General features: G+C 35.5%; 2 protein-coding genes across 2 annotated transcripts in view; one reads left to right on the plus strand and one right to left on the minus strand.

Annotated features, from left to right (window-relative positions):
* LOC147071338 (coiled-coil domain-containing protein lobo-like) overlaps window positions 1–12,972 on the plus strand; it is a 199,490-nt gene that overhangs the window by 1,765 nt on the left and 184,753 nt on the right. The gene's annotated exons all lie outside the window — the stretch shown is intronic.
* Window positions 6,308–12,972, minus strand: part of LOC147071339 (protein distal antenna-like) — a 29,761-nt gene continuing 23,096 nt past the window's right edge. Inside the window, exon 2 of the mRNA XM_085948519.1 lies at window positions 6,308–8,784. Within this exon, the coding sequence (XP_085804645.1) occupies window positions 7,026–8,784 (1,759 nt within the window). The 3' untranslated portion in view covers window positions 6,308–7,025. The remainder of the gene's footprint in view (window positions 8,785–12,972) is intronic.

Genomic DNA, 12,972 nt, shown 5'->3' on the forward strand with positions numbered 1-12,972 from the left:
GGTTCGATCAATGCTTGAGCTAGCCGCTGGAACCCCGGACATCTCATTCTGAAAGTTTTTTTTTGTTTTTTGATTTTACCGAGGCTTTGACTGCGACTCGCTGTCATATCGCCTGTTCTCTTCTAGAAGGGGATCCGTCGATCAGGTCCTCACTCCTATTCTGTTAAATAGCTTTATAATTATTTTGCCTAGCTCTTCCGTCTTTCTTTCTTTCTTCTTTAGACGCCGTTGTTTTATGCACCAGAATCGCTCTCCTCCGTATCCATCCCCCCTGTATTTTCGATACATCGTGTAATCATTGAATTTCAGATAGTCTAATTCAGACCTCAGCCAAGTCTCTGAGATTAATGCTATTGTTATTTTTTGTCTTATTAAGTAAAGTTCTAGGTATATCATTCTTTTTTTGCTTCATACTTCTGGCATTCCATTGTAAAATCCTAATTTGTTTTTTATTAGTCTTCTGAAAGTATTTCTTGCCTCTTGTATGTTTGGAAATTTTATATTATAGTGTAACTATTTAACCTTCTAAGATGATGACAAGCAGATACAATTTCTACCAGTGCACAGGAATTAGGCAGGGCAAATATTATTATCATTACGGTCGCAATTCCCAACTGTACTTACTTCAAGCCTATTGCATTGCTTTCTCTCACTCAGCATTGATCCAATTACGCTAATTTGGTATGTTTATACTATGTATAATAAATAATATCATTATATTATTATAATTGTTTGTGTGTATGTTGTGTACTATATTATACCATCTGGCAGTGGCGAAGACTCCATACTAGGCGATTATTTAAAACCTACCTTCTTGAGAAAAATAATTTTTAATTGCATATTGACATTAAAAAGAATTTAATTTTCCAACTACATCTGTTGTATATGTCAGAAAGTAGGAATGTATTATAAAGAAATACAGATTAAAGCACATACATATTATAATTCGAGTGCTTAAAGTCAGACAACGTTATCTACAAAAAAGTGCTTTTTTTTTTTTTTTTGAGATAACCTTATTTTACATTTACGGCTACATGATAGTTAAACAACGTTATGTCAATCTTTTTTAATTTCTGATTAAATCGTCAGTAAAGTTTATCGCTAACTACATAAGTTACCCTTGTTTTCATATTTTTTAAAACTATCCCTATAAATTTTAACATCATCATAAGCAAGATAAATGTACAATACACAATAAATTATAAAATATTAACATTAGGTTATAAATAAACATTTCCCTTGTTGAGTTACAAGAATCTAAAATAACGATTTTTGGCTCTCCTGTAAAGTTGCACTTTTGTAGATAGTGTTGTTTGACACTAAGCCCTCGAATTATGCCACAGCGTAGCATCTGTCTTAAACAAATTTGACGAATTATTTGCCAGGAATTGTGTTGCTTTTTTTTTGGATGGACTTTTGAAACGTGACCTCAGGATGTGTGTATTCCAGTGTATAGAAAATGATAGGCGCTAATGCGTAAGCCTAAAATCTTTGCTAAAAAGTGGCCTTCCATTTTTCGTAAAAACAAAAATCTGTCACTGTGTAGTATGCATTAGTTGAACGCTACGTTTTAGGCGCAATAACAGATGTCATTTGAAAATACCATTCAGGCACTAGAATGGTTCTGCTAATCACACAATATACTTCTGGCTATACTGATATCGTTACGAAGAAAATGGCTTCTCTAAAAAGTGAAATGTTTATATAATAAAAAACAAAGACATAAAATGCTGATTTTTTATTTCAGTTTGTGGTTGATACCAATTTATTAGTGATGTGATGCAGTAAAGTTTGTCATGTAAATGGAATGTGCATTCAACATTATCTGAGGGCTGCTGGCGCGCTGCGCTTTATGTTGGATCACAGAATAATAAAGGTAGTCCCGTCCCGCTCCAGATTCAAAACCTTCATGGCAACTTGCTTTCACATTTCTAAATCTGTTCTGTGTAGATAACTCATTTTATGAAAAAAATGTGATATCACTTTCTGGATAAGAATGTAGCATAGACATTTTCCAAGATAGATAAAAATTTTGAATTTTTCATCATTGATTGCTGATTATAATCAATCGAAAGAGTCTGTTATAGGATGCAGGATGGGTTGTATTAAGAAAAGCAGCTGTAAACTTTTGCGGTGTTTTTATATTAGAAAAATAATAAGGTACAATAGATTTGAGTCATTTAGATACAATAAGCTTTCATCGTTCATAAATTTTTACTAACATGAGATCACAATTCTATAAAATACTATATTGGTAATAATATCCACGTAAATTTGGCATCCTCTATTCAACAAACGGCGGGAAAGCGACCAGGCGCACCCGCAGGCGGTTGGGATGGCGCATCCTTGGACTTCCGCTGCGGCGACGCGTGATGTTTCCCGCACCCCATCGTCAATATCAATCTTTACATCTTTTGTTACTTTCAATATTTAAATTTCAATTTGTAAGAGATAAAACCTTAAGCCTATTATTTTATTATTATAATACATTAATAATGAGATTATACAAAATTTATCTTTGGAAGGACTTAAACAATGCGTTAATATTACTATGAGTGGATTTTTTTAAACTATTAAAATTATATCAGGCTTCAGATAATCAAGAAATTAATAAAGTCTGTATTATCTTTTATCTGAATGCATTTAAAAAAAATACGTATAAGTGACTTTCGTTGAGTGGCACGCGTAATAACAGGACAGGACAAGCGACAAATTCAAAAAATTTTTTACGAATCAAAACGTTGGGCGTAACCTTCATTTGTTAAGAAAATCTTAACATAACATAAAAGGGAATATGAAAAAAAAAAAATACGTCCGCTGCAAGTTGTTTTGTATTAACAATTAATTTGTAGCAAGCTTCACATTTGTGTTCTGATTTATTTCATACTGAAATAAAAATGTTTTGCGTGAATGTTACAACCCAAGTACATTATATCCAATGAACCATCTTTGTCAAGATGGACAATAACATATTATTATAATCGCAAATGGCACGAAAATAAGACTTCAGTACTGGCAGCCATGTTATTTTTTATTTATAAAATAATGTATTTATTGCTACTGACGCAAGAGAATAGTAATTGTTCTACGGTTACTAATTTAATTTTATTGTATTCGTTCTGGAATTGGCAGTACCTATGAAAAGTTTATGAGATTCCCTTCATTTTAAATGATAACATTTTAACACGCAGATTATGTTAATCGACATTAGTTTGAGAGAGATTTGAAATTACTGCCTTTGCATTGGGTATACATACTCTTAGATAGCCAGACCTTTCAAGCAAATTATTTGTTTATAAATTGGTGGACGTACCTTTTTATTATCTCACTTTGGTAAAATTGTCGCTTGACTTTTAAACTTCCAACAACTCGACAACAACAAATCTTTTCTCTCTTTCCAGTATTTTCAGAATCTTAGGGCCCGATGCATAGTAGTACAGTCTGCCGATTTTCAGAAAAATAAGAAATAAGATCTAACAAATAACGATAAAAGTGACAAAGCGTGATTGTGTTGACATTGATTATCTACAATAAACACAATCCAAAAATGAATGAATATTTTGCAAGCATTTAATGCATGCAGAATTTTGTGAATAATATTTATCGAGTGTGTTAACATTTAAATAAAAAATAAAAATAATGTTGGGGATACTTTTAACGTGGTGTGAGCATTTACAATTTAAACACTGACTGAACTTAAGTTTATAATATTAACTATTAATTTATATTGTGCAGTTTTCATAGTTATAAATGTAAATTTTAAAATATTTTAATAATTTACAGAAAAGCATAATGTAAAAAAAATGAGTAAAAAAACGGTATCATCAATCAGTATAGGGATGGTAATTAGTTAATTTTACATAACATCAACATTCTATGCATCGGGCCCTTAGAATAAAGGCTATTTTTACAGGTTTCGGGGCAGCTAAGCTTTACTAATTCAAAATGCATTCTATAATTCTTTTTTGCATGAGATAGAACAAAACTTTACTACAATTTCTTAATTATCTTAGCCATGAATTGATCGGAATAACATAAAATTTATCTATATATTGATGCTAAACAATAAATAATCCTCAAAAATACATTTAAAAGAAAGCGTAATAGTTTCACATGGCATGCTAACATATTGGCGATGGTGGAACACATTTTAATTATTTAATTATTAAAAATCTATTAATCAGTGGATTATTGTGCTGGCAATATTTTCAAATAAATTCAATGCCTGATTATTGTGGATACATTGTAATTAAAATGGCTGACTGTTAAAATAATATAATTCGGACATAAGAAAAAATAAGACTGTTTTCTTCACTAGTTCAGAAAAAATATGGCATTAGAAGAAAAAAAGTATCACACATGACTGAAGTTTGTCGACTATGCTGCAATTAGTTAATTGGTAGTAATTAACGTAAGAATTGGTGTAATTACGGTGAGTAAGTTTGCTTTCGGCAGTTAACCGGTTGGTTAATGACATAAAAGGTAGTCAAATATAATCATACAAATAATAATTATTAAGGTAGGTAAGTTTTTACCTAATGTAATAACATACATGCATACATAATAATATAAAAAACTTTTCTATGCCTCACGATATTATTATGGCAGTATCTGACAGGCCGCAGATTTTTAACGACACACGTTGAATGTAGAGCAAAGGTCTTACTAAAATCGCTGTAATACTGATAATTTGTGGCTTAGTATTTTATAATTATTCAAACAGATGTCACTGTGTGTTTAATTTTTTAGATTATGCAAATCAATTGACAGTGGCTAGTAATTTGAGTTTAAAGTCGGACGAGATAGGTCGTGTAATCGGTGATGAGCGGCCTGTCGATCACGGCCTTATAGACCGAGATAACTCGAAGGCATAGAACAGGATAAATAATTTTATTTAAATGTGTAGCCAGAGAGCATTGAATAAGTCTTTTTGTTTATTTATCATAGACATTATTTAGATTTTAATTGTATCTCTGCCTTAGCTGGCAAAAATAATTAAATTAAATCCCGATGAAATGTATCTAATTAAAAAAATATTAAGTACTTATGTGATATTATATAATATTGTTTAATATTATATTCAGAAGATGTATAATTAATATTCAATAGATATGGATATTTAAATGAAATGGGAAGATTTTGGTGAATGTAAACATTAAAACATCAGACTGTTAAAAGAAATAAACATCATTTTATAATAGGTACTATATAATATAATTTTTGATTGCATCTGAAAATTGCTATAGCTTTTAACTATGATATAAAGTCTTTATTTTAACAAGATCCTAGATTTTGTACTTCCTTTTGATTTATTTATTTTTTTGATAATATGATTTTACAGATAGTTAATATAGATTTTTTTATACAACATGAAACAGCTAAAAATCAGATTAAAAAAAACATGACAACACTAATTCAAATAAGCTCGAAGTTGGAATAGATATTTTCTAGTCTTGCAAAATTTAAAAATGGAATAAAATATTACCTTATTGTGAATGACATGATGCAGGTACAAGAAAATAATCCAAAATATCATAATTTAGTACTAGGAAATAAATGAGAACGGTTCAATGCGTTGGACTTAGATTGCGGATACATAGTACTTAGGATTGATGGCACATCGACATGCTACCGTTATAAATAACAGGCAATATCAACTTTTTTTAAACATTGGTGTCAGTTAAAAACGTTCTATAGAAACTACAGAAACATATTCACTGAATTACTGCAACATAAATTGAGCGTCAGGTTCCTGTGGGAAAATCAAATGAGTCTCGATTCCATCAAATGAAAAACCAAAAGCCCCAGTTTCGATTCTTTAAAAACCAATAAATTTACTTATCTATCTACCTGAATATAAATAGATGTTATAGGTATTTTATGGATATTTAAAATTAATTTAAAAACTTAAAATGACTATTTCAAGATATCTTTACCAGGTGGATGTATGATGTCACAATTTATAGGCATTCAACGACATTAATAAAACATAGTAAAAGTAATTATTTGTAGTAAGTAACTGGATTTCAAGAATCTCAGAATTCAAAATCAAGGATTCTGGCCCCGTTTCCAAAATAATTTAATGGCGTTCAGGGTTCAGTTCTATTTCCAGCTCTGTTTTTCTTACATCGATCACTGTCTTCGTGTCAATTGTTATTTTTTTGGTTGCTATAATTGTTTATCACCATCCAACTGGCGGAATTCTCCATCGGTGTTGAGTTAACACAGTTGGTAAATGTAGCTTTCGCATGAGTAGTTGCAATAATGGACAGTTACGGCTTCACCAATTACCAATTATTTACGGCGGTATTATAGTGACCACTAAAATATTTAAGAATTGTATGTATTAAAACTAATCACAAACCGTCGCATATTTTATTGGATATTTCATATAAAAAGATACGGAGAGATGTTCTTAATAAAACAATAAGCGAGGAGTAGTCAAAAATGGTAACCCTCACTGAGTGAATGCAAATCAATAAAACATTAGGACATTGGTAACACTATTGGAAAGCACCAGATATTAATTCCAAGATGGCAGCTATTTATTTACAAACAGCTGACATGACAATCTGATACGACTGAAACTGATTTTTTTGTTATTAATTGTGATTATAATGACTCATAATAATGTAGTTCCCGCTTCAGATGTCAGCTGTTGAATTGTCGCCATGTTGAATTTCACCAGAGACCCTTCCCAGTAGTCAGGATACTTAATTTTCAATAAAATCTTGTTTTAAATAATCTCCGAACTATACACGAATAGCATCAAGCAAAGGTTGCCACAGTCTGTGACAAAAATAAATTAGTCACACCCACGATCCAGAGCTTTGAGCAAAGTAGGCGACCTTGATAAGCATTTATACAAAAAGACTTTTTAATTAATATATTTATATTTATAATTATTCCTATTCTACCTATCTACACAATGTCAAAAAATTGACGTTCCCTGTAGTGTTTGTCTTTGTATGTGATTACGAATTTTGGTAACATTACATTGTATTACTAATCTCGAATGTTGTCGACTACTTACGCCTACTGACTCTGTCTTTTATATTTCCGTTTTGGTTTCGCCTCTCGGCATTGGCCTTGATATTGTTGAGCATTCCTTTGAGCTGGTGCACCTGCATTCTGGTGACGCTGGGCTCTTGGCACGCCTCCAGCCACCGCAGGAACTTCTCGCCGTGCTCCAGAGCTTCGATCACTTCGCAGCCGAATTCGTTTTCAGCATTCGAATCTTTCTCGCCTTCTTCCGGATCCGACTGCTTCAGCGCCACATTGTTGTTGTTGTTATTATTATTGAAGAGAAGATTGTCTAAAACGGCGCGAGCTCTTGTGCTATTGTTTTTATTCGACGGTTCCTTGTCAAACTTTTCCATTTCGGGCGGCGTGCTACACTCTTTTCTCGGTGCTTCTTCAACTTTAATTTCCATTTTTACATTGACTTCCGCCGCTTCCTCGTGAGGTGCTGTCACATCCATTTTTTCTTTCATTAAATGTGAATACAATATATTCTCATAAGATTCTGGTTTCGGCATGGACAAGAGTTTCATTTTGTCGTCTTGCAGTCCCAAATTGCCGGTAAACTGTTTGTAATACTGCCAAAACCAAGAGTTTTTGTTCAGGGTATCCAAAGGAGGCACCATAGGCGGTATAGATGTGACCGGTTTGGCGCTGTGAGACATGGACGACTCCTTATTACTTCTGCTCGACGGCATAGAGTGCGGCATGCTGAGTGGTGCGTGGGAGGTCTGTGCCAGATTGAGCATCGCCTGTTGTTTCTTGAACCAATACCACAAGGTGTCATCCATGGGCGGTTCTTTGTAAGAGTTGTGACTTGACCTCGACGATCGAGTTGTCTTTTCGCTGTATCCATCTGAGTGGTGGTGCGACTTCCCGCTGGACTTGTGTTTGATGTCATTCATGGTATGACCTGAGATGGGCGTGTTGTGACCGGGTTTTGGTGAGCGTATCGACCTCAAAGCTTTGGCACTGGAGTTAATACTGTTCGTCAACGCACTTAAACTAGGGTTAAGTTGAGCGATGAGGCTCAAGTTGGTTGCTATTTCGTTAAAGCTCAATCCCAAATGGCTCTGACCGAGACCCGATAATCCGGAGAGGTGATTTAACCCTGAGAGTGGACTGATGGCGCTCATCGACATACTCGCACCGGGGTCAATTTTCGGGGGTTTCGTTTCCTTGGGGGGAGGAATAGGGGCGGGGATATCGGCGGAAAATTTGTTCAACTCGGGCGTGACTTTTGTTTTGGACAAATCTAATGAGGCCCGAGTGAAACAGGAGAAGTCTGTTCTCGCGGCCGCTTCGGTCATTTCGTGTTCAGCCGTTGTCTCTGATTCTTTTTTAACCCTTGATAAATCAAGGCCTGCTCCTTCGGGAGTCGCTCTGACGGATAAATCTGTGCCGCTTACTTCGTATTGGGGCATCGCTGTGGTCGCTGGATTGCTGCTACCATTTTGCGAATAATTTAGAGCCGTGGTATCGAACTTTGCACGTTTTTCAGAGGGGTGCCCTTCGATCATACCGTCGGAGGATTTGTCGGTGTCGGGAGTGGAGTGTCTCGACGACATGTATCTGAGTTTGTCTTCGTTCTTGCACCAGCCTCGCAGGGTGGACTCGGGGACTCCGATGTCGCGCGCCACGGACGCCTTGGACTCTCCCTCGTTCACTCGCTGAATGGCGTCTATCTTGTCGCTGGCGCTAAGGGCGCGGAGGGGTCGCTTGCCTTTCGTGCCGGTGGTCGTCCCAAGGGGGCATGATCCTTCCCTGGAAATATAAAAGAGAGATGGTTAGAATCTTGTAGGTATCTAATATCGTCGCATCTTTAACAGTCCTTCCGTATTAATACCACGAAGGAACCAAAGGCGGTCGAAACTCTTATTCTTTAAATAACTTTATTAGGCATATAAATAAAACAATGATCTTGGTCTAAGGTTCAACCATGTAACTGCTTTGTAGGTAGGTATATATATAACTAGGGGTTAAATTAACTAGGGGATAAATTGGGTATTTTCAAAATGTGTTTTCCGCTGTATTCCTGATAACCGAACAGTACCAAACACACTATTGCACGTCTATAATGTGTGGTTCATTTTCGTCGGACACTCACACATTCAAAACCTTGCGCCAAAATTTACTGCATTGGTATCTATGCCTATCGGAATTATATTTATCTGACGGTGTTTTATGCATTTAATGCTGTAATAATTTTCATGGACAGAGAAAATAATGTTGCCATTTGCCAATGTGTATGTGCATACCGATGGGTGATTCTTGCAAGAGGGCTCATGAAAATGTATGGCATATTATTAGGATTGATAAGAGAGGATTTTTCTTTTAAAATAATGTCCGCGACTCAAGATATAATATCGCGATTGCTCGCCAATAAAATCGCTTCTGGGAAACGAAATCGTCGAGTCTTGCGAGGGAATGTGTACCTATTCGAAATCAGAAACGAGAGGCTATCCGCTATAGGCAAGCCCTAAACAGAGGCGTGCGAAGGCTGGCCGGCCGGCATAAAGATAAGACCGTGTGACCCGCTGAACAAAAATAATGGCCAACAACCGCGTTCGGGCCAGGGTTGCCGCTGGATCCGCTAATTCAAGATCAATAACATAATTACGCCATCAAGAACATCCATGTTTTAGAAACCGAGTGATCGGTATGATATTTTGTTGATAATCAAGTGATGGATTTATGAGTAGGTATACAGGTCATGGCCCCCACATCCTGAAGCGGGCCCCCTACCTATCGCTAAGGTTAAAGGCAGTGTGATTTTCTACGGTAGTATTACCCGGGTAGTTTCCACGGAACCCTATTTTCAACATTTGTTTGCCGCTGACTTCCACTAATGACAAAATAGACAAGAGCTGATAATCAATTTTCATATTGACATACTTACGAAGTTAAAATAATAATCGTTTATTTTAAATGTAAAAATTTACATGGTTTTAGGTTTGAATATAATAGGTACTATTATAATGTAGTTAGGTATACATATTTTCTAATAATTTATAGATAAATTCAGAAAAAATATTTTTTTCATTAATTTATTTAGAATTATGGCAGGTGCATTACTATATTATCGAGATCTAGCAATCATTGACGTGCAATTGGAGTGGCAAAATATATCACAGAAACACTCAGAATTGAGAAAATCACATGTATGTATTGTGAGAACGCGGAGACCCCGTACGGCATTGGACTATGGGGCTATATCACATAATATGGGAACCCCAATCCCGCGACATCCCAAAATTGTAAGTCTAATGAATTTTTGTCAGCATTCAACAAATTTAATTTTATATTACATATTATGTCCATTATGTATGTATGAATATCATCGAACTAACGGACAAATTAATGGTATCATAAATTGGTGTGGTTTCAGACAACTAAACTAAACTAAAATGTGTTGGTAATTAATTGATTTAGGGGGTGGCGAAAATATTTAGTCAATACCTATATCTTCCTGATACCTTTCCATTTTAAATGGGTAAGAAATACCTATCATATTATTATATAAATTACCATTTTATTACAACGTTTTTATTAGCTCGTATTCTTATTTGTCCGGTGGTTGTTTATCCGGTACAAATCTTGCAATTGATTTTTAACTAACTTCCCTAGCCTTCCCTTCCCTTCAAATGTCTAGCTAGAGATTTGAAACTTTTAGAATATATCAGAACACAATGCCAATGCATTCTTTTAATACTTTTAGCCATCTTTAAGTAGAATTGAATTCATTTTCAGTTAATTCTGTTTTGTATGAAAAGTTATTTCGGAAGAAATCCATGATCCAATCCACTATTATTGGTTGCTAAGTGGGTGGTCCTAGCAACTAAATTATTAATATATATTACCTGCGTTACTATTGAAATCAAAATGACATTTCAGTATTCAGTATTTCTATATTTGTTTGTTTGTTTTATATTTACTTCATATCAAGTACAAGTTTGAGCATATTGAGCATAATAATTCAACAGAAAATTTAAAAACGTTGTATATAAAAAGTTCTTTTTATCTTGTAATTATTTACATTTTTGGTGCACTTATTTCTATTGTATTTTGATTTTTTTGACCGCAACAGTAAGGGAGAATATTTTAGCCAAGATCACTAGATAACCTGTGAAAAGTTTACTTTTATAATATATTTTTAGCCGCTTTTGTGCGATGTACATTTTGGACACCTGGGCGCGGGCCTGTTCATAACGACCAGCTCATATAATTTTCATTAGTTAATAATTAAACAAGATTTTTCGATTTTTTAACATACCTATCCAATAATAATAATGTTCAAGTGTTGGGTTTCAGTGAACATATTACATTGTGATCTGCTCGCTATCCCATATTTTTAACGCAATACGGCTGACCAGTCCGTTTGACGGTTGAACCGACTGACGTGGGTACAAAGAATCCATGTATTCACTGTTTACAGTTTTTACACGTAGCATGCCATTCCGATAGGGAGTAAGCAACATACTTTAATTCCGGCTTATCTACTACCCTGACAAACTGTACGAGCTTGCCATCGAAAGCAACCCTGCCTGTGAATCACATCGTCCCGAGGCCATACATTATTATCGGCCGCGTGTATCAGGATTGAGGGTAGGGGTGGGTCCGCGCGTCCGACCTTTTCGTCGCCCGCTTCTAATCAGCGCCGCTTCAGTTAGGCAAACACCAACGCGACACGAGAAGACGCGAGAGGAGCGTGGTTGGAATGTGTGCGCCACGTTGTTGTTGTTGTCGTCCCGGATGACGTGGCAGAGACAGGAAGTGGGCAACGTTGGACCCGCGGACTGTGCTTATGGATTTAGCGATAGGGAACCTACACTATCGCATGTGTGCGAATAAAATTTCGCCCGACGCTTAGCATACAAAACGACAATCATCAACCGCGCATTACAATAATTTAAATTTTGTTTAAAATAAACAAATGATTCGACCATAGGAAAACAAGTCCAGATGGGTACATAGGTATTAAGTTGAGTAAATGGCTAACAATCTTCTGTTGGCTTCGCTCCTATCGGCACTCAGCTACACCCAGAGTCTGTGTCAGTGGAAAGCTCGTGACATTCTTGATTTCTACCGTCCATCTCGAAAGATTTCTTCGTCGTCCTCTTCAACTTGATCAAATACCTACTACGAGTTTCCCACCAATGTTTTCCTCTTTGCGGGCTATATTATATGACCAACAAATTCCGACCAACAAGAGTCCGGCGCAGGCATACCGAGGAGAATCCGTCACGAATGTGGAGTTCTGTGATTACGAATGCGTCTATCGTCCACGAGATTCCCATCATCCATTTCAAAGTCACATGTGAAGTATCTCAAGATTATCTATTACCTAGGTTCATGTGCTTTTGTATCAGAAATGGTGATTATAATAAATTAAGTATGTACCTACTTTCTTCATATTAGATTTGAAGAATCAAAAACGATACTATAATAAGCCTCCCAAATCAGTTTTCAGGTTCGTCTAATGTAATTTATATGTTATTTAGAGTTCCCTGGTTATTTATTATATTGAAGAAATACGACGCATGCAAAAAAAGGTTACCGCCCGCTGCTCTATTTGGCCAATCGTTTCCATTGCAAATGCCGCGGGGGTGGAAATTTCCACGAATGCAAGCAACACTGACAACTTGGCGGGATGATTGTATACGCACACTATGATGCAGATTGCTAATACACTATTGGAAGACTATTGCTATTGACTATATACCTACCGCGTGGTATTTTTGTTGTGTTTTTTTTGTTGTGTTTTTTTCTATCGTTCGAAATTTGAATCGCGGGAATTATTACACAGTGGTTTTTTTAGACAGGCGTCTCTGCTCTATTGCAAGCAATGACGTTAAAAAATGTGCAATTATGACTATAGTAATAATCTCTATGGTGCAAAGATCTTTCGAAATTCGAATGGGATAAACGTTAAACCAAATACTTTTGTATTTC

Source organism: Rhyacophila brunnea, unplaced genomic scaffold (assembly GCF_057557595.1).
Source record: "Rhyacophila brunnea isolate RB1 unplaced genomic scaffold, BYU_Rbru_1.0 scaffold_20, whole genome shotgun sequence".
Taxonomy (NCBI): Eukaryota; Metazoa; Arthropoda; class Insecta; order Trichoptera; family Rhyacophilidae; genus Rhyacophila; species Rhyacophila brunnea.